The following is an 18,675-nucleotide window of genomic DNA, read 5'->3' on the forward strand; positions in this document are numbered from 1 at the left end:
GCACGGCAAATGGCCAGATAGACTGTCTTTCCTGTCGTAAATACCTAGCCAATGCGCTGAATAAACTAATAAGACAACGAGCATTATTATACGGGTGAAAGTAGTCAAACATTCCTTAGCATTTTTGTTTGAAGTAGGCAAATTGGGCTAATCCGTAATAAGTAAAATGTAAAAAGATAAAATGATTAATCGATAACATATAGTGCCTACGTATCTTTCATCGATGTCTTGGGCTTTGTTTATTCCATCATTGAATAGCTGTTTCCTCAGAATATAATTGTGATCGACCACATCGATTTCTTTTCCATTGTATCATATCTACCAAATGGTCCGATATGGATAGTTCGGTAGATGGTGCCGACACTAATCTAACTAAAATCTCTGATCGCAGACAACACAACTAGATACAGAAAAACCTAGCTTATCTTTGAACCTTTCGCAGCAGAAAATGCAAGGAACATTTGTGACTTTTCTTCAAACGTAAATGACATAACCTTTACAACATCAAAAGCACCGAATTCAGCGAATTATCGAGTGCCACTAATGCGATGTCATCATAAATTTAAGTCCATAAGGTTCTTTCGTCCAGCTGCTCAATCCCACGAAAACAAAACAACGCACACTTTGTGCCACGTCAAATGGAAACCCAAATTAGACGCATTAAAGGATTTTGCAAATGACATTAATGCTTGCAAATCAATAGTAGGACACTCTAAAATATCGCCAGTGCTGTTCACAAAAGCTTCAAAGCTTCAATGCACTTCTCGATACTTGCATAGGGCTTTATTGAACAATTTCGCCCCACTAAGCGGAAACATAACATATTATAGCAGTAGAGGGATAACTAGCCAGCGGAATGAGAAGCAGATCAGTTATTTTCATATTCAAAGGTGAAAAGAGAAAGGAGTGGTTTCACTTACTGGTGACGGCGCTCATTGGGTTGAACATTCCGAACATTGCTGGCGTTTTGTGGCCGACGGTCGGCTGCCGGTAGCTTCACAGGTTCGCAGGGCGACTCGAGACGGTGCTGCTGTTGAGGTGCTGGCGGCCAGCAAAGGGCGGCCAGAAAGAGCTGTCTGGACTGGAATCGGTCGCAGAGGAAGATAGGAAAATGAAGTGGAACGAGAGGGTGAGTGGGCAAGACGCAGAGATGTGGTTCAAGAGAAAGGAGAGATAGGAGGCCGAAATGTGTCACTGCATCCTTTCCTCAAACCTGAAAGCAGAGGAAATGGCATGTGAGTGCAACCAGCCAGCATCCAAAATACTCAACGATAAGCCAACGGAGAGACGTGGTGTTTGCCGTCAAAGAAATATTCGAGCAAGTTTTTAACACCTCTCAAGTTTCCATGCTTATCTAGGTTCTCCAGATGTGTACGGTAATTAGGTATACCTAGTAAAAATATCCTGGACACTCAGGAACGAGCAATAATAATTGCGACCAATCAATAGCTTCGGTAATGTTATGATGTTATAAGCAAGCGCATACCTAAGCAATAGCATGTAGTTTATTGTACTTGTCGAACATATTTCTTGAAGAAAAGCAAGCTCCACTGAGAATGCTCCCGTTACCATTTAAGATCTAGTTTAACTTTTATTTAACTCACAATGGTCACGACAAGAGCGTAAATCGTAAATCACGCTCAGCCTGGCTTTGACCTATTACATTGGATGATACATTACCCTCCACTTGAAGTGTTTTATTATGACCGATGATCACATATATACAGATGGGATTGTGTGTTTCTACAGCACTCATGCGAGTAATAGCGACCACGAGTGTATCTATTGCACGATTTCACCGTCCATGTATGATATCGACGGAGCAGATAAGCTTAGTTTGATTACAATTTTACCGACTATAAGCCTGCCAAGTTTTGATCCGACAACAGACACTTTTTATTAACGCTGTACATTGCCTTAATTAATTGCTTGGCACGTCACGAAAAGTTAAGAGGATCGAAAGAGGCGTTTTCATGCATGCCTAAAAGCGATTAGGAACTGAGGAAAATTCCTATTAGATATCTCTACTTGCCAGGCCTTGATCAAACTTTTTTCATCCCCTTCAAAGAAAATGTTGCCAAGTCATAGAATGATGGTGTTTGTACATACTTCGTCGTCCCTACCGGTTGTGACACTACATGGCATGTAATGTCACAACTGGTCTGTTACGGTCACGGTCAAAGTTGACATTGTCAACTTTACCTGTGTTCAAAAATGTAAGTCTCTGGACCTACTGTATAATGAGGCTGAGGAATAGTATTTCCTGATCAAGGCGATTAACAGATTTTCGATACGGAAACAGCTCTTACGCTCTTTAATGCTCCCTTTATAGTGTTAATGCCTTATGAAAGCATGCATGAGCGACCTAGCCGCAATCACCTCGTTGGTCGTTCTTGGTCAATAAGCTATTCTGGCACCACTATTACCCAAGCCAATAGTCATTTACCACCACAACCACCACCACCACCACCAACACCACCGCCACCGACACCACAGCAACCACCAGCAGCAACCGCCACCTTCCCCTCTGCCTCCGCCGCTGCACTGTGCCCTTGACAGCCAGACGCGCGCCCCCAGCTGCCCGCCGCGCCACAAGTGTGTCCCAGTCTGTGTCTGTCACGGTCGGACGCCCCGCGCCCGTCGCAAGGTCGGAATGATCAGACCTGAATGCGGCCCCCAGAGGGGAGGGGAGGGGAGCGCCAGGGAGCACCGAGTGGCACCATACATCAGAGCTGGTCCGCCACGGCCGGCGGTGGGGGACGGGGACACAATCTAACCAGCAATCGACGCGACGGAAAGGGAGGTGGGAACTGAGCAACAAAAGACGGCGGCAGAGGCGGAATGGGGATGGTGGAGGAAGGTGACCCAAGAATGATCTAGAAGTGAAAAATAGGTGAGCCATTCTCCGAAGACGATCTAGTTAGATAATCAAGAGGAAATTCAGGTGACACATGTGTCATAAATGATCCAGGTTTGCAGTTACTCCAAGGTGACTCAAAGTTGATTGAAAGGTAACCCAAGTTGGTTACTCAGAGGTAACCCAGGACAGAGGTAGCCTGTTGGTACGTGACCCAAGAGTGACCCGAGACGACCGACGGCGTAACCGTTCCGTCGTTACGGTTGGAACCGTAACCGTTCCGTCGTTACGGCTCGAAACAGCGCGGTTTACGGGATGAAGTCGCCAGCTGGTGAAGCGAGTAACGCGACTCGCGACGAAAATGGATAGGCTGCGACGATAACAATAGCGTCGAACGACGATGTGACAGTCAATGATCGACACCCGCAGAACAGGGAAGTCGGATCGTGATGCTGTTCCGACTGGAGGTCTTCATTTCCGCCCAGTTCTGGGAAGCGGGAGCATCGGGTGTTTTGTGGAACCATTTCAATTTTGTCGGCAGAGCGCGTCACGCCGCCCAATTCTCGCTAAGATGTCGTCGCATGAGCTGCAGCATCAGCCGGCAGATAGGATTACTGTGCAGATGATGAGCTGAATATTAGAAACCCTTCTCTGAGGTCGCTTCGAAATAGTCAGATGTATGCATCGATTCATAATGAAATAAAATGCATGCCGATGAATTGGTTTTGACAGGGTAGGTACTGCAGCTGCATCTAACTTGAAAAAGTACCCAGCATAAGTATGCATGTAGCTGCTCTCGCCGCCACCGTTAAATGACTTTCAAAAAACAATGACTGGTCATGGAATAGCTGACACTGTTAGCTTATAGAAAATTTCATTCTGCCCCAGTGATTGATATTGATGATAGGCTAAACATTTTTGCATTGAATTTTGATTTCATTTGTAAATAATGTTTACACTTTATAGACAAAATAACATTGGCCGATTCAGAAATGTGGTTGATTAGTTGCTGATTAGTTGATAAGATGGTTGCGGGAGGACGACGCAATTATTTTTGAATTTCAGACTCTGCGGGCGGGAGAGGCATTTGGAACAAAGCCATTATCTCTGGACCCACCAGGGTACGGGAATTTTGCTCTAAATAGGTATTTAGGTTTTGCGCCGTTCCGTATGTGTGCGCCTTCAACATTCTGACGGCATTAGAGACCGACTTTGTAGTGATAACGGTTACGGCCGGGATTACCCATTCGATGGCCCACAGAAGCCAATAAGGGATTGTTTTCGGGACAAATTAGGTCGTAAACTGGCTTACATACTCTATTCGGGACCGAAGTGAAGTTAACTCAGGTGCAATCTGACCTAACCCTAATATCCGGATGCACTTTCTCGGCAGAGTTCAATCGAGGATCAACGATCTAGCAATGAAAGACAGCGCTATCCAATATCCACGGCTGTGTATGGGTGTTTTCTTGCGTGCTTCCGCAGATGTAATGGCATGCTTCTTAGATATGCTGCTCAGACATATGCCAGACTTCACTAACCTTCATAGATTCGTCGGATGAAGCTGAACATCTATGCACTGTATAGCAATGCCGAGCAGTAGGACTTGCCTATACCTACATTTTCCAGAAATCTGCTTGAAAGTACCGACTTTTTCCTTATAATGCGTCAAGTATCGACTATCGTATACACATTCCGTCATCAGCTGATTTGTATGGCTAAAGCCCGTGGCGGTGAAGACCGTACTTCTAGATTGTTCTTGCAGTGTTTTACATAGTTTCAGGTATATACTGCGTCCATGGCGCACTTAATTTTTTATTGATTTTTCCGGTGTGAAATAATCGCGAAATGTTCACTCCCGGTGTTCACGGGGTGAGGCCCAAGGAGCTCAAACACTGGGAAACGAATCGAGTAACTGCAGGTTTGTGTGTGAGATCTCATTGAATTGGTTCAACGTGTAATTGTTGTAACACGGCTATAGCCCGGCTCGACATCAGACTGTGGAGGGGAAAAGTGCCTCGACAGGGAGCAATAAAGATCAAAATGCAAAACAAATTATGAAGTTTACACTAAAGTATTGTTGCATTTTTGAAGGCTTTCATGTAGCGATTGTAAGTGACTTAATACATATTTCGTTTCCATCAGATAAATTATCCGCATATGCTGTGGATTTTGAAATGATCTCAATGATTTAGCCGAAAACGGTCAAATGTTTATGATCCCAGTGGATTATCCGACGAAAGCGCGAACGAGCGAGTTGAAACTGATCAGTGAGCTCAATCAACGGGTGCCTAATCGAAATCGATTGCATATACTTCAAGCTTAATTTTTTCACACACTTCGGTACCAAGCAGAGCATACCTCTTGCACTTTGCTGAGCGGGCCATCACCTGCCTGATACATGGAAGCCCAGTGACTGCACTGTGCTGCGCTGGGTAGCACCTACCGTTAGCACCTACCTGCACTATGCTGTCCCTGTTAGCACCTACCTGCTCTATGCTGTGCCTGTTAGCACCTACCTGCACTATGTCATGCCTGTTAGCACCTACCTGCTCTATGCTGCACCGGGTAGCACCTACCTGCTCCATCGCTGTGCCGAGTAGTACTGGCGCTCCGTAGCCGCGCTGGGCCGCCGGCTGCGTGAGAATACGGCGCAGTATCGATTGGACCGGCGCTAGGGCCCACCCGGCCCGCCCGGCTGGCGGCGGCCCTCCCCCATCGCCGCCTCGGACCCTCCCCAGCTGACCCAGCAGTGACCTTCCCACTGACCCAGCTGTGACCTTCATACTGACCCAGCTGTGACCTTCCAACTGACCTAGCTGTGACCTGTCGGCTGACCCAGCAGTGCCTTCCATTTGATCCAGCATGACCCCAAAAGTGACTTTCAACCGGCCTAGCAGTAAACTTTGAAACGATTGAACAGCGACATTCTACTAGCCAAAGCAATGATAAATAGTACTTCGGAGGTACCGACAGTAATTTTTTTTTTCAACTCTTTCAACATTGCAATTGGCATGTACCCTTCTCCCACCTGATTCAATAGACCATCCTACCAACTGACCCTATGTAATTATCCACAGCTGAACCTATGGACTTTTTCCTGACCTTCTAATACTGGTGTCGTTCAGTGAGATTAGTGAGGTTAGCGAGGTCAGTGAGGTCGGTGAGGTCAGTCTGAGCCAGCCGCCCTGATCAGTGAGGTCAGTGAGGACAGTGCGCGGTGAAGTCAATGAGGTCAATGAGGTAAGTGAGATTAGTGAGGTCAGTGAGGTCAGTAGAAAGTGAGGTCAGTAAAGTCAGTTAGGCTAAAGTGAGGTCAGTAAAGTCAGTTAGGCTATAGTGAGATCAGTGATGTCAGTGAGGTCAGTAAAATCTATGAGGTTAGTGAGGTCGGTAAGATTAGTTAGCCCATCTCGGCTAATCTTGCTCGCTCAGTGAGATCAGTGAGGTCGGTGAGGTCAGTGAGAAAAGTGAGGTCGGTGAGCTCGTCCTGTTAGCTGTTCGTCGTAAGCGTGGGTGGTCTGTAGATAGGGGGTCTACTCTCGCGACACTGACAGTTCCATATGTCGATCAAAGTCCGGTATTCCAAGTTTGTCTTATGCCCGATATGGATTCAACTCAGACAAATGTGTCTGATCCAGAAGAATGTCGTACGGCTGAATTCGTTATTCATCGCCAGCTTTTAAAAACAAAAGGTATCTAGCGTCTAGCGTCTAACCGTAGTTTTATGCTTATTATTTACGCCGTAATACTGTTTCCAGAGAACGGTCAGTGACAGTTAGGGATTTGAGAGGGGACGGGAACGGGTTCGGGAGGGGCTGCAGAGCTGGGGATGACCGAGATAGCTGGAGAGAGCCGGAGAAATGGGCCCGGGGTGTGTCCGGGGACGGGACCGGGGTAGGGATAGGGTGGAGGAGGCCTGTGGCTGGGATGGGGTGTTCCAAGCGGTCAGGCAGCGGCAATGCAAGTGCATTGCCCGGGAATCGAACCCGGATGGCTGAATCATAGAGGCAAGGAACTTACCACAGCGGAGGTCTATGAGTTGTGACTGGGATGAGGTGTGCCCGGGGACGGGACCGGTGGCCGGGAGCAGGCGGGGGAGATCTGTCACTGGGATGGGGTGTGTCCGGGGAGGGACCGGGGGAAGGGGTGTGTCTGCGGAGAGGCCGGGGAAAGGGGTGTGTCCGCGTAGGTATCCGGGGAGGGACCTGGGGTCAGAGACAGGGCGCGGGGAGATCTATGACGGACAGCAGTATCTGTGACGGGCATTGGCGACGAGGGCGCTGCAGCGGCGCATCGTCGTCGTGTTAGACGCCATCGGGTGCTGGCAGTTTCCAAGAACTTTACGCACGTACTGGACGGAAAATGCGCGCCCAAGCGGAAATGAAACTGCATTAAGGAACGGAGAAGCGGTTTGTTCAACTGGCTTGGTTCCAATCAAGATACGACCGTAGGCTCAAGGCTGGATGATTCAATTCGTTTACACAGCAATGCAGCTACTGCAATCAGGGGCGTGGGAACTACTTTCAGACTGGGGGTGGGGGTGGGGGTGGGGGTGGGGGGAGGCTGGGGCACACCATTATAGAGATCAACCTAGGGTACCCCCAAATCCCAAAAAAAAGTTTTCTCACCGGTGTTAGGCCACTTATTTTTCATTCCTTGGCTTTTCCAACAAAAAAGAAAAATGCAAAAAAGCGCGATATTCCGTCATAAAGTTGTGGGGGCACCGTCCCCACGGCCCCAGAGTTGGGGGGGGGGGCAGGCTGCCCCCACTGCCCCCCCCCCCCTCCGTTCCCGCGCCTATTGCAATACCAGATGACTGCACGGTGCTGGTCATTGTCATCAAAATAACCATCAGATATATGAAGCACAAAATGGAGTAGGAGCCAATGATTTACAACTCACCGTAGCCACTTTGATCTATGGGTGGAAAATTTAGTGGGGGATCAATGCGTCATGCGAGCGCCGGCCTTTGATCTGTAACGCTCCTGCAGTCTGGAGACCACCTGGAAAACATTGTGAAATGGCCGCAACTATTAAATGAATGAAAATAAAATACAAACCAGCGAAAGTGAAATCGATGGCACATCCTCCGCTAGACCACCTTGATGTCTGTCTGCTAAGCGAATAAAATAAAACAGCTGTTATATAAGCCACAAAGGGACCATCTCGAACAGATACCTGCAATATGGCCGGCCGCAATTAAGTCACATCTGCTGTATCCTGGAGAGACAGGAAGCGATCCTCGCAAAGGAGGCCCCTTTACTGCGCCACAGAATGCATGCCAAAATGACACAAACAGTGACGCATGGTTGTATTATAAAATTACGCCGATGAGGCCGGTACCTATTATACCGTCTAAGTCGACGGCCAGTCTGTTTATGGCCTGAAGTCTGCGCTGCCTCACGCGATCGAGAAATCATGAGTCGCTTTAATCGCTCAGCGCTCCCCGGAGAACGAGGCTACTAAACCGGCCGATCGCTGGCGCTGAGCGCAGTCACCACGCCGGCCGGCGGGGCCACCGCTGCCCCTGGCGTGTCTGTCCCGTATTACCCAGCGTGCCCCGGGGCAAATCGTTAGCGGACCCGCACGCGGCGCCCGAGATACGGCGTCAAAGCCTGGCAGTGGCCGGCATCGTTACCCAAAGCCGTCGTCGAAAGCCGGATGTACAGCTATCTGATAGCAAGGCTTTGGCGTTGTTCGGCAAATGTAAGCCTCGGTGACAAATTGCCATGGCGATGTCTGGTGACACTGGACAGAGGACACCATTTCATGTGTTTAGAGCGTACACATCGTACACATATGTCCTTGACTGCTGTTTTATCGTATCGCAAACGATACGATAGCCTTTCTACGAGTTGTTAAAATTTACAATTAGTGAACAGAATGAGCTTCTAATTCTAAGCACTAAATAATGGACCTTGCGCTCATCGGGTCGGGTATCATATGCCAGATTCAAAATAAAGACACAGCGATGCATCACCTTTTCTATTACTTAATCTTCTAGTTGGTTCATGCGACGAAGCAGGATAAAAAATTGATAGTGCTCGGAGGCATCTGAACCTATAGGCCTAGACCGAAGTGTGGGGTTTGGAGTACTTACCTAAACGGCTGCCATTTCATTTGTGCTAACAAGTAGCTACTACACACATTGCTTACACTATATTCCAGTCAATACAAAATATATGGAACCTTAAGTGCTCGCGCAAGTGCACTTTCACTTGTGCTAAGGCGGGACGACGCACGAAATGGGTGCCTTGCTCGGCAGCTCGCGTTACCACCGCTAGATGGCAGGGCTATCGTACGCCTGGAATGATGCTGCACCGCAAAGCATGGCCTCGCTAGCGCACGGCTCCGGAGTCCGCGGGTGGCTTCAGCGTCAGACTCGGTGTCCCTGTGCCTTGACCTGTGTAGTGCAACCATTGCAGCGGTGCAGTGATAGTGTGGCGCGTGTGTGCTGTTGGGGGGAGCTGTCGTTGCGCGTCGTGCCAGCTGATGCGGCTGATGCAGCAACTGATGAGCCACTGGTGGCGCATCAGCGGAGTGGATGATGTCGGATGACTGTGAATGTGATAAGGTGATCTGAGTGTAATAAATGTATATTTAAAAAAAGACTCGGTGTTCCGTAGCCTACACCTTTCGCCGACCAGATGCTGCAGGAGTCGGCGAAGAGACCTGGGCTGGGTGGGAATGGTTAAAAAAAAACTATTATATTATATAGTTTTTATTTTGCTATGCAAAGGCAGCATGAATCTATTCTCATGGATTCATGTTATCTAATTATGTGTCAAATCATGGCTGAAAATCTGCAGGTGTATGGCGATCTAGTTTCGCTAAAAGCCCGGAGGTAATTTCACGAGATGGATCAGGTGTTGCAATACCCGCTGAAAGGATTACAGTACACATGCAATAACTTCAGACTAGCACAACCCTTTGAATCTAAAACCACCACACGGGTCATTCAGCGAAATGGTCTAAACTAAGTACGTACTTAACAGCTTAGTCTTGATAGCAATGCATTACAATTCCCACGAATTAACATGACAAATTTACCACGACTGTGCAAGGCGAAAACAGCCCTTCCACAAGCCTCTTACAGGGCTGAAAAATCTCATCGTTTTGTCGTTGTCGACGACAACCGAGAACGCGAGCTATGGCGACCACAACTGACACTTCAGCAGAGATCCGGTTGGATCCGGTTACGGCTGGATTAGCGCGCACCGCGCATGCCAATTCCCTCTGCCCTGTCCCCTTGGCCCCTCTCCATTCATTTTCCTCGGGGCCCCGGCTCCCGAGCCCTCCGTACGCGCTGGCGGCGATGGAAAAGTACCCATGTAGTATACATACGAATATTCCAACACCCTCTGGCTATTTAGTATATACTGCGTCGTTCGACCATCGTTTGGACGGCCAGATCGGCGACCACATAAAGGCGACCAATGACATACCGCGATTGCCAGATGGTCGCCGTGGTTGTCGGCCGCCGTTGGTCTAAGTCTGGCAACTCTAGTTGTTTTGTTGTTAGGTAGTGCATTTTAAATAGGAATGGAAATTTGTGTTTAATTTACTGTCAAAAGAATATTTTAATGCTTACAATTTTCAATTAACTAGGATATAAGTGAACAAAAATTAATAAAATCTGAAAAGTTTAAGAGCACGGCAGTGCTGTTTCCGATTAGGCGGCGTCGCAGTGCGTCGCTGTGCGTGGTGCGTGTCCCTGGTGCGTGTCTCGTGGTTGCGCGCGCAGTGCGGTTTCAAACCTTTCGAAGGGGGCTCGCGACTCGCTGTCTGCGGTCGCAGCAAGGCCTGCCAGTGCTGGTAGACAGCTTAGATACAGTGTGTATTAAAAGGCAGTGATATGAAGCCTTGGTTTGGTCTAAAGCAGGCTACGGTGAACAGTGAGCCAAGGGCCTGTCCTTGCCCTGCGAAAAAGAGAGTGAGAAGTGCTTGCAGGTGTGGACATTGCGGATGGAAAGGCACGGAGCAAAGCATTTACAAGCATACGAAAGCAAGACATCCTGGCCAGCCTGTGCTAAAAGCGTTCAACAACAGTCATTTTGGCCCTGGCAGGCGCTTTGACTGGACCCAAAGAGGCTCGGCGCATGTCACTGTTGCTGTGCCACTTTCTTCAATCTCAGGTGAGATGTGGAGCCACCTCTTCCCCTAAAAATATGAGAGGAGTTTAATGTACATACCAGATGAGAACAGATGAGCTCAGATGAAAATAAGGCTGCAATAGGGGTTGTATAAGGATGAAAGCCATTTTGGGCTGCCTGGGAATCTTTTGCAGAGGAAATCAGCTGTTTGAAAGTTGTACAGTTTTAAAGTTATGGCCCAGCAATGTTTATTTTGTAAATAAGCATTTTTGGGGAAGACAAAGCTAATGGGGAAAACCTGCATTATGATCACTAACATGTTTTTTATAAGCCAAACCTTATTGGGTGTTTGATGTATGAACTATGAAGGTTAAAATAAAGTAAAATTTAGAGTTTGCCAATCATGGAAAATGCTTTTTTTGCTTTTTTCATTGACCTACAGCACACTATGTTTTGTTAACTTTTGGAAGTTCACCAAATGTCTGTTGTCAAAATTCTGGTGCGTTTTGTGGCATGCCTGGCTGCTACCTACTTCATATTTATATACCTTGTCAGAGGCTTGAAATTAGATACATTTCTCCTTCAAAAGCTTGCTTATGAATTGTTTCCCCTATCATGGCAACACAAAATCTCCATGAAATAGCATGAAGTCCATGCATATTGAAATCATGTTGATAAGTATATTGCATATGCATACAAGATCACCATTGTTTCTACCCTAGTTAGAGGCTTGCAACTATATACATTTCTTTATAAATTTGCTACGATTTGTTTGCCCTATACAATTAGGTAATGATGGTGTCATGAAATCTACATGGAATAGCATGAAATCCTTGTATTTTGATATTATGTGTCCATAGGCATATTGCATAGGTATGCGTTCAAGACCATGTTTTGTACTAAAAACTGTGAAAGACCAGTGATATTTGTAGTATAATGGAGATGCTGGTGTTTGCTGTTGGGTACAAACATTTCATCCCTCATGTCTCCTTTTTCAGGACAACGTGGTGCACCATCCAGTGCGCCTAACTCTGGGACGAGTCCTGCCTCGTCAGAGAGGGAGGCTATGGACGATCCTACCACTCCTATGGACGATCATCCAACCACAACTGGAACTGCAGCACCTGATTTGGAACCTGAGCAACGTGAAGGTATGGTGTAATTATGATTCTTCATTTGTTGTGGCATTTCCGGTGAATTTTGAACTTACACTTTCTGTTTTCAGGGTTTTTATGTTAATCCGCGCATGACTGGGGGGGGGGGGGGTATCTCCTGAACCATTAGACGGATCAACACTTAACTTGCGGTACCCTCGGCGGCATCAATATGACACCTTGTGTTCAAAGTGTTCCTGAGCTCAAACTGCATCCAATAGACACCTTTTTTGTTGAAAAATTTTAACTTCAAAAGTTGACCTTTTCTGACCTGAAATTGACCTGACTTCCGGTAAATTCAGCTGAAAATGGCCTCAAATGACACGGAGAACATTATTTTCGAAATCTACGTGTAAAATGGACCATAAAACATTCGTCACGTGACCGATACATGATATACAATTTTCGTGACCTAGGATGACCTGGCCATGACCTTAAAAATTCGAAGTAAAAGTTCGGTACCCTCAGGGTTTCAGGGTATCTAAGGCATATATCAAGGAGTGCGTGAACCAAAAATGAGCCTGATCGGACTTGTCAGCCGGCGGCCAGAGCCTAAATTGTAAGCAAGCAAAAAGCCGATAGTTTTACTTTGACCTGACCTGTGACGTCATCGGTGACCTTGAGGTCAATGAAAATAGGTTTCGTTCGACAGTTTTTCCAGGGCTATCAGACGCCGTTTGAATTTTGACGATCGGCCCATTCGTTTCGGAGATAGGAGGGGGGGGGGGCTCTGGAGAGCCCCCCCCCGTCCCTCGCGTTATGGAAAATACCCCAGTCATATGCAGGTTAATTGCAGGCTTTTATGTAAGATAACTCAAATGTTAGCCATTTTGAAAGATATCTTCATCTCTGAAACCCCTCTCAGAAATGTGTATCTGTTAATAATTATTGATTAATTGAGTATTCATTTATCTCAGTGCAGAATTGAAATTTTATAGCTTGGGTCAAGGAGCTGAAGCCCTCTCGGGTTTCCATGGTTACTGAGCATCAATACCGTTTAAGCGTCAGACAGATTCATTGCTCTGAAACAGGGCCATGCAAGGGTCAGTTATGTACCCGTGGCTCCAATTTCCTATTGTTCGGCGCGCAGATGTCGCTGGGGCGCTGCCAGACCGCAGCGACATCTATTCCACAGACTGCCGACTCTATAAAACTGGCACTTCTTACAAATGCTTTTTGCATGCACCTTGTTTGTTTTCAGCTGTAGTCCATATCTCCGCTGGTGAACCTTCTAAAGAAAGGAGTTATCGCCAACATCAACCAAGCTCTTCCACAGACATCGGCCACCAGCGACATACCTCTGACAAGACAGGTGTGTAATCATGCGGGGGGTAAGGGGGCGCCTCGAGAATCGGAAAGCGCCGCCGATTCATACCTCAATCCAAAAGTGGTTGTGAGTCGTGACTAGTAAAGCAGCCCATACGCAAGTATGTATGCATTACATATCAGATTGGTGGAATACATCAGCAATTTGCCCTGATAGAAGACCAGTCTTTGCCCTTAACTGTGTCAAAATGAATCTGACTTCAGACATGCACTGTGTAGCAATTTGGTCCATTTCCATTAGACAGACAATGCATCGTCCTGAAAAAGTACGATAACAATACCTAATTCTGGGTGTTTAGTCGGCCGATCCGCCCCCTCCCCTGTCGAAAATCCGTGGCGACGCCCCTGTGTGTGATGAAGTTACTTTGGGCTGCAATTATTACATAAAAAATTCTCATCAGCATTTCTCTGTTCCATAAACACACGTCTATACATAAAACTCAACGAAATGCAACATGTCTATGACACAAAATTGTTAAAATCGGGAAAAATTATGCCTTTGGCGACCTATAGTGATGTCAGCACTAGAATTCACCACCTCAGCATTGACGTGACCAAAAAGTGACCGTTATTCGTCTGAATAGGAGCTATCGTTTTTTTCTTCGTCTTTTTAATCTTCCTTAGCTTTTGCGATACCCACCTGATGGTATGTGGCCGAAAAGTTACCAACCACCATGACGAAGTTCGCTGAGACAGACAACCGGGCGCGGGTTAAGCTATGAAACGCAATGCAGCTGAAATAATTCGCTTATCACATGCGTTACAGGTCTCGGAGTGTCGGTGGAGTGCAGACTACGACGCATCGAGGAGAGCCTGCTAGAAGTGAAACAGACGCTAAAGGGTGGCCAGCGAGAGTCACGTGTGTGTGCCGACAAGGACACAGAGGCGCGCATTAACTCGGCACGTGACATGGATTCTCTTCTTGAGGCGGTTTCTGATCACCGATGGGTTGCGATGCCGGATCGTAACATCGTTGTTTGCGAGCTGTGCGTCCCAAACATGGGTCCCGAGGTCGAGCTCGATCGAAACAAAAACAACGTCCATGGTATATGCCGCTATACCTTTTCAGCCGGAACCTCTTTTCCACGGCCAATGACGATACCAAAGCCGTTTACCCGTCTGAAAGAGTCTGTGAAACACCACATCGCATCCAAAAGGCACAGAGATGCTGTGGAAAAGGCCAAGAGAGACTCGGCACATGCTGAAACACGTGAGCGTTTAAGGCAAAGTGCTTGCAGAAACTCCTTGATGGCGGCATACCACGTTATGAAACATTCTCTGGCCCGTGTGATGTACGAAAACACTATAGTGCTTTGTGATCTCACTGGATCAAAGATGGGCGATCTTTGCCACTCTGGTCCCCAAATGCAGCGCTTTAGGCATGCCTTCAGTGACGTTGTCCTGGATCATGTAGCACGCTACGTTGAGCGGATGCCCTGCGTTGGTATTGTGGCGGACAAGGTGACAGTACAGCACCGGACTGTGGACATCACCGGGATATTAACGCTTGTCCCAGAAGCTCATTGCGATGAGCTAATTCAGAGCTTTGTAATTGGTGCCCCAGTGGTAGCGCACCATGATGGCGAATCCCTTGCGGAGGAGTGGGTGAACACTGTGAAGCGAGTGAACATTCAGGACACGGCTAAAATAGCCGCTGTCTGTACAGATGGACAATACCACGGTGCCGATGTTCCTGCCAAATTCTTGGCGAAACTGCAGTCCAGCCACTCGGACTACGCGGCGCGTTCAAGATCACCATCCGTTCCGTGCTTGTGGGACAACGCGCACTTACTGGACCTCGCCGAGAGCAGTGCGAGAAGGGAGCTGTCTTCCAAGTGGGTGGATGATGTGGTCGACGCCATCAGCCGCGTCGTTAAACGGTTTTCCTACGGGAAAGGCCGCGAGGTTTTCATAGCGGCGGGCAAACGCATGGGGATAGAAACCAGAGGCTTGCTCCTTTGGTCAGAGACCCGTTTTTCCCCTCACGCTGCCAATGTCATCGAGGCATTCGTCACAAACCTGCCGGTACTGGCAGTCGCTCTGGAGGACCAGCTAGTGGCCAGCTGTGCCTCAGCGGGCAGCCGTACAGTTCAGCAAGCCGAGATCAAGCAGGACATCAAACTTCTGAAAGGTAATAACCGTAAATTATATTAAACATGGCTGTTCTGAACTCCAGAGCGTTAAATATTTCATGATTTGCTACGCAGAGATTTTCACAAGCATTTAATGCTATTACCAATCTTGATAATAACAAGTTAAATTGTTTTGTTTATCGTGTGTATGATACCACACGATTAATATAAAATAGCTGGTACCTGACTCGCGATGGAATGGGGCTGCTTAGGTAAATAATTTAAAGTGCCTTCTATGAGTAACACTGTTCTGTGACGCGCCTGCTTTAATGTGAAATTGCTGGCTTTCAGATGCGTCATTTCGGGCGCGCCTACTGGCGCTGCTAGATCTCTACTCGGTTATGTCGAGGACAAGCAAGTCTCTTCAGAACCTTCAGCTACTCCCATGGCAGCGTCAGAACACGTACGAGGAGATGGTGAATGACCTTGGCGAGAAAAGGAAAAAGCTGGGCTTTTTTCAACAGAGAGGCTCCGCCGCAATGTCTGCACTTCAAATCCAAGAAATGCTTCAGGAAGGCGACGACGATGACATGGCGGCGTTCTGGCCGAACCTCTCCAAATGCGGCACAAACCTGCCTCAGTCAGTGGTAAGTGAGACGGAACTAACGTCGTGGTAATAGTATGCACCATCAGTCGCCCGCGTGATAATTGTGTGCAACTCATTACGCATAAGCACAACATACAGACAAGATTGGATGGCTTCATTGTGATATCATTTAAGAGAATGGAAGGACGGGTACAGACACCTAATCACTTTGAAATTACCATTTGACCCGGTAAAAATGTTTTGAGTTGCCTTGATCATTGATACTTCTTTCACTCGCGGTTGATGCCTATTGATCATTAGAATATTAAGGCACTCAATAAATGGATTTCTTTATCCTGGTGGGTCATCGACTGATGCTCACACGGGCGCAAAATGACCCAATTAGTCGGTGCGCCCTCACGCCTCAATAAAATCGATGCTCAGAAAGAAAGTGGCTTGCATTCAGAATGGTTATTGTCCACGATATATGATAATTTATAATGATCTCTTATTTTATAGGTGAAGGAAATATTGGCGTTCACGCGAGCCCTGGAGTCTCACTGCGCCAGCAGAGAACATGGTGTGGACGCCAGAGGGCGGACGCGGGGCTGCCACAATCTGCAACTGAAGGAGAAGATGGTCCAGGTCAGACAGGCAGCAGATCTCGAGAGGCTTCAACAATCTCCCACCTCATCCGCCATCACCGAGGTAGGAAGGGCGCTGAGTGCCCTGCAGCACGCTTCGTTGATTCCAACCGCTCCGATTCCCTGGGAATCAGTCGCTGCTACTTTCAAGGAACTGAAAAGCATGCAGCATGGCACCAACCAGAAACTGTTCAAGGAACTCTGGCTCAGGGATGACCATCGTCTCCTGCCTTACTTGAGTGTAGTGGCGCGTCTGTGGCTATTGAGCCCGTCCGAAAGCGTAGTAGAGAGTATGGCCTCGGTGGTGAAGGCCGTGTTCGGTGTATCGTCGTCCCGCGTCCTTGACCATGGCAACGCCGAAAAAGAGCTCATCGTTAGATGGAACGGCCCTAGCGTGCCGCAGGCTGACGGTCTAATAGCGGCAGTCGTGCAGAAGTATCCTCACCTGGATAACTTCGTCAGGTCCACGCTGTCACAGCAGGTGGAAGGCAAAGTGATAGCCCGCCACAAAGCTCACAGATGTGCAAAATCGCATATATATCCGCGCACTGCACCGAGCTAAGTGAAGAGGTGTGTAGTGCGATGTGATAGCAGTAGCTCCCATGTGTTTGCTGTATCTATTCTGCACCCTTGTAATGTTTCGTTGTCCTCGAATGGTGTTACAGTCACGTGCTGAGCAGCATATAAGTGATGATACATTGGAGGCTGTCAGAGCCCAGCTCACTCACTTTTGACATTGGTTGTAAGTGAAATGAAGTGTACTTGGATGTAAAATCAATGAAGTTTTACATTTGTAAATTGCCATTGTTCCGCAACAATATTACCAATACACCATGCTTGTGTATCTGCAGCGCTATTTGTCATTGCTATGCTTTGTGACCTTTTTACGCATACGTCTATAACATTTTTTGCAATATCTGTAAGACCAACCTTACAGTTAAAAATAAACAGTATATATATATATATATATATATATATATATATATATATATATATATATATATATATATATATATATATATATATATATATATATATATATATATATATATATATATATATATATGTATATATATATAAATATATATATATATATATATATATATATATATATATATATATATATATATATATATATATATATATATATATGTATATATATAACCAAAAATCATGCATATAGAGGACACAATATACGGTACCAATGTAAAGTTGGTTCCACAGGTCATTATTGAATACGACAACCAATATCAGCATTTTTTCATTTGGACGACAACCACGAAAGGACTTTTTTCAGCCCTGGCCTCTTAAAAACTGTTCTTCGGTGAACATAAATTACGTTGGCTATTGACTTTCTCCAATCGAAGGTACGGATGTTCCAGCCCAATGCCCCAGTGACTTCCAGTTCTGCACCGGGTTACTGTGCCTTACATGGTCTTACACCAAACATTTTAAACATACCTATTGGTGGTGGTGCCACGCATGCCTAGTTTTGCCAGGATAATGCTCCTAATGCATTGACATTATACGAGCATTACAACGAAAATATGAGCACCGAACAGCTCTAGCGTAATTATGCCTCCTTAAAAACAGTTGCTAAAGTTCGAAACATATTTTCAAACTTTTCGCGCTCGTTCAGTTCACCCTATGAAATGATAATAATTCAATGTCGTGAGACACAAAGATGGCACTCTATTAAACGGGTTTGGTGGTGGGCAGCTGGGCCATACATCAAATGCCTTCATCTCCACACATTAATCACTCTGGCCTTTAATGAAAGAGGGGCTGCCCAAGACGTTGCGCGCCGGCGGCCGCTGGCGTGCCCCGCATCGTTAGTCGTTATTGGCTCGCGGTCGGGCCGGCGTTTCATCGAGTGCAGGTATTCGCAATTAGCGACGCTGGTATAACGAGCCCCGACAGCCGGGTTTTGTAAGCCGAGC

At 46.9% G+C, this 18,675-nt stretch overlaps 2 protein-coding genes across 13 annotated transcripts in view; one reads left to right on the forward strand and one right to left on the reverse strand.

The window, feature by feature from the left end:
• LOC122386357 (complexin-like) overlaps nt 1-5,464 on the reverse strand; it is a 32,266-nt gene extending 26,802 nt beyond the window's left edge. For 2 of the 11 annotated variants that reach the window (XM_043375492.1, XM_043375490.1), the window contains exons 1-2: nt 5,437-5,464; nt 921-1,213 (exon numbers count right to left, since the gene is read on the reverse strand). In XM_043375492.1, the coding sequence (XP_043231427.1) occupies nt 921-957 (37 nt within the window). In that variant the 5' untranslated portion in view covers nt 958-1,213; nt 5,437-5,464. Of the gene's footprint in view, nt 1-920; nt 2,612-5,436 lie in introns of those variants that run through there. The other 9 variants (XM_043375483.1, XM_043375494.1, XM_043375486.1 and 6 more) reach the window with 9 other exon arrangements.
• A 5,091-nt stretch (nt 5,465-10,555) lies between these two features.
• On the forward strand, nt 10,556-17,676 carry LOC122386354. 2 transcript variants are annotated; one of them, XM_043375475.1, is made up of 7 exons: nt 10,636-10,675; nt 10,802-10,995; nt 11,952-12,104; nt 13,309-13,419; nt 14,200-15,564; nt 15,857-16,152; nt 16,611-17,676. In XM_043375475.1, the coding sequence occupies exons 3-7, from the start codon at nt 12,020-12,022 to the stop codon at nt 17,295-17,297; spliced, it is 2,544 nt and encodes an 847-aa protein (XP_043231410.1). In that variant the 5' UTR covers nt 10,636-10,675; nt 10,802-10,995; nt 11,952-12,019; the 3' UTR covers nt 17,298-17,676. The 2 variants fall into 2 exon arrangements, with proteins under 2 accessions (XP_043231409.1, XP_043231410.1); XM_043375474.1 differs by having other exon boundaries at nt 10,556-10,995.
• Nucleotides 17,677-18,675: the final 999 nt, after the last annotated feature.

This window comes from Amphibalanus amphitrite, unplaced genomic scaffold (genome assembly GCF_019059575.1).
Source record: "Amphibalanus amphitrite isolate SeventyFive unplaced genomic scaffold, NRLGWU_Aamphi_draft 000248F_arrow, whole genome shotgun sequence".
NCBI classification, from domain to species: domain Eukaryota; kingdom Metazoa; phylum Arthropoda; class Thecostraca; order Balanomorpha; family Balanidae; genus Amphibalanus; species Amphibalanus amphitrite.

Excerpts from the sequence above, each read along its gene's own strand:
- LOC122386354 (XM_043375474.1), top strand. The coding sequence starts at position 10,716 with ATGAAGCCTTGGTTTGGTCTAAAGCAGGCTACGGTGAACAGTGAGCCA. Across the intron at positions 12,105-13,308 it reads GGAACCTGAGCAACGTGAAG|CTGTAGTCCATATCTCCGCT; the intron begins GTATGGTGTAAT and ends GTTTGTTTTCAG. Across the intron at positions 16,153-16,610 it reads CAAACCTGCCTCAGTCAGTG|GTGAAGGAAATATTGGCGTT; the intron begins GTAAGTGAGACG and ends CTTATTTTATAG.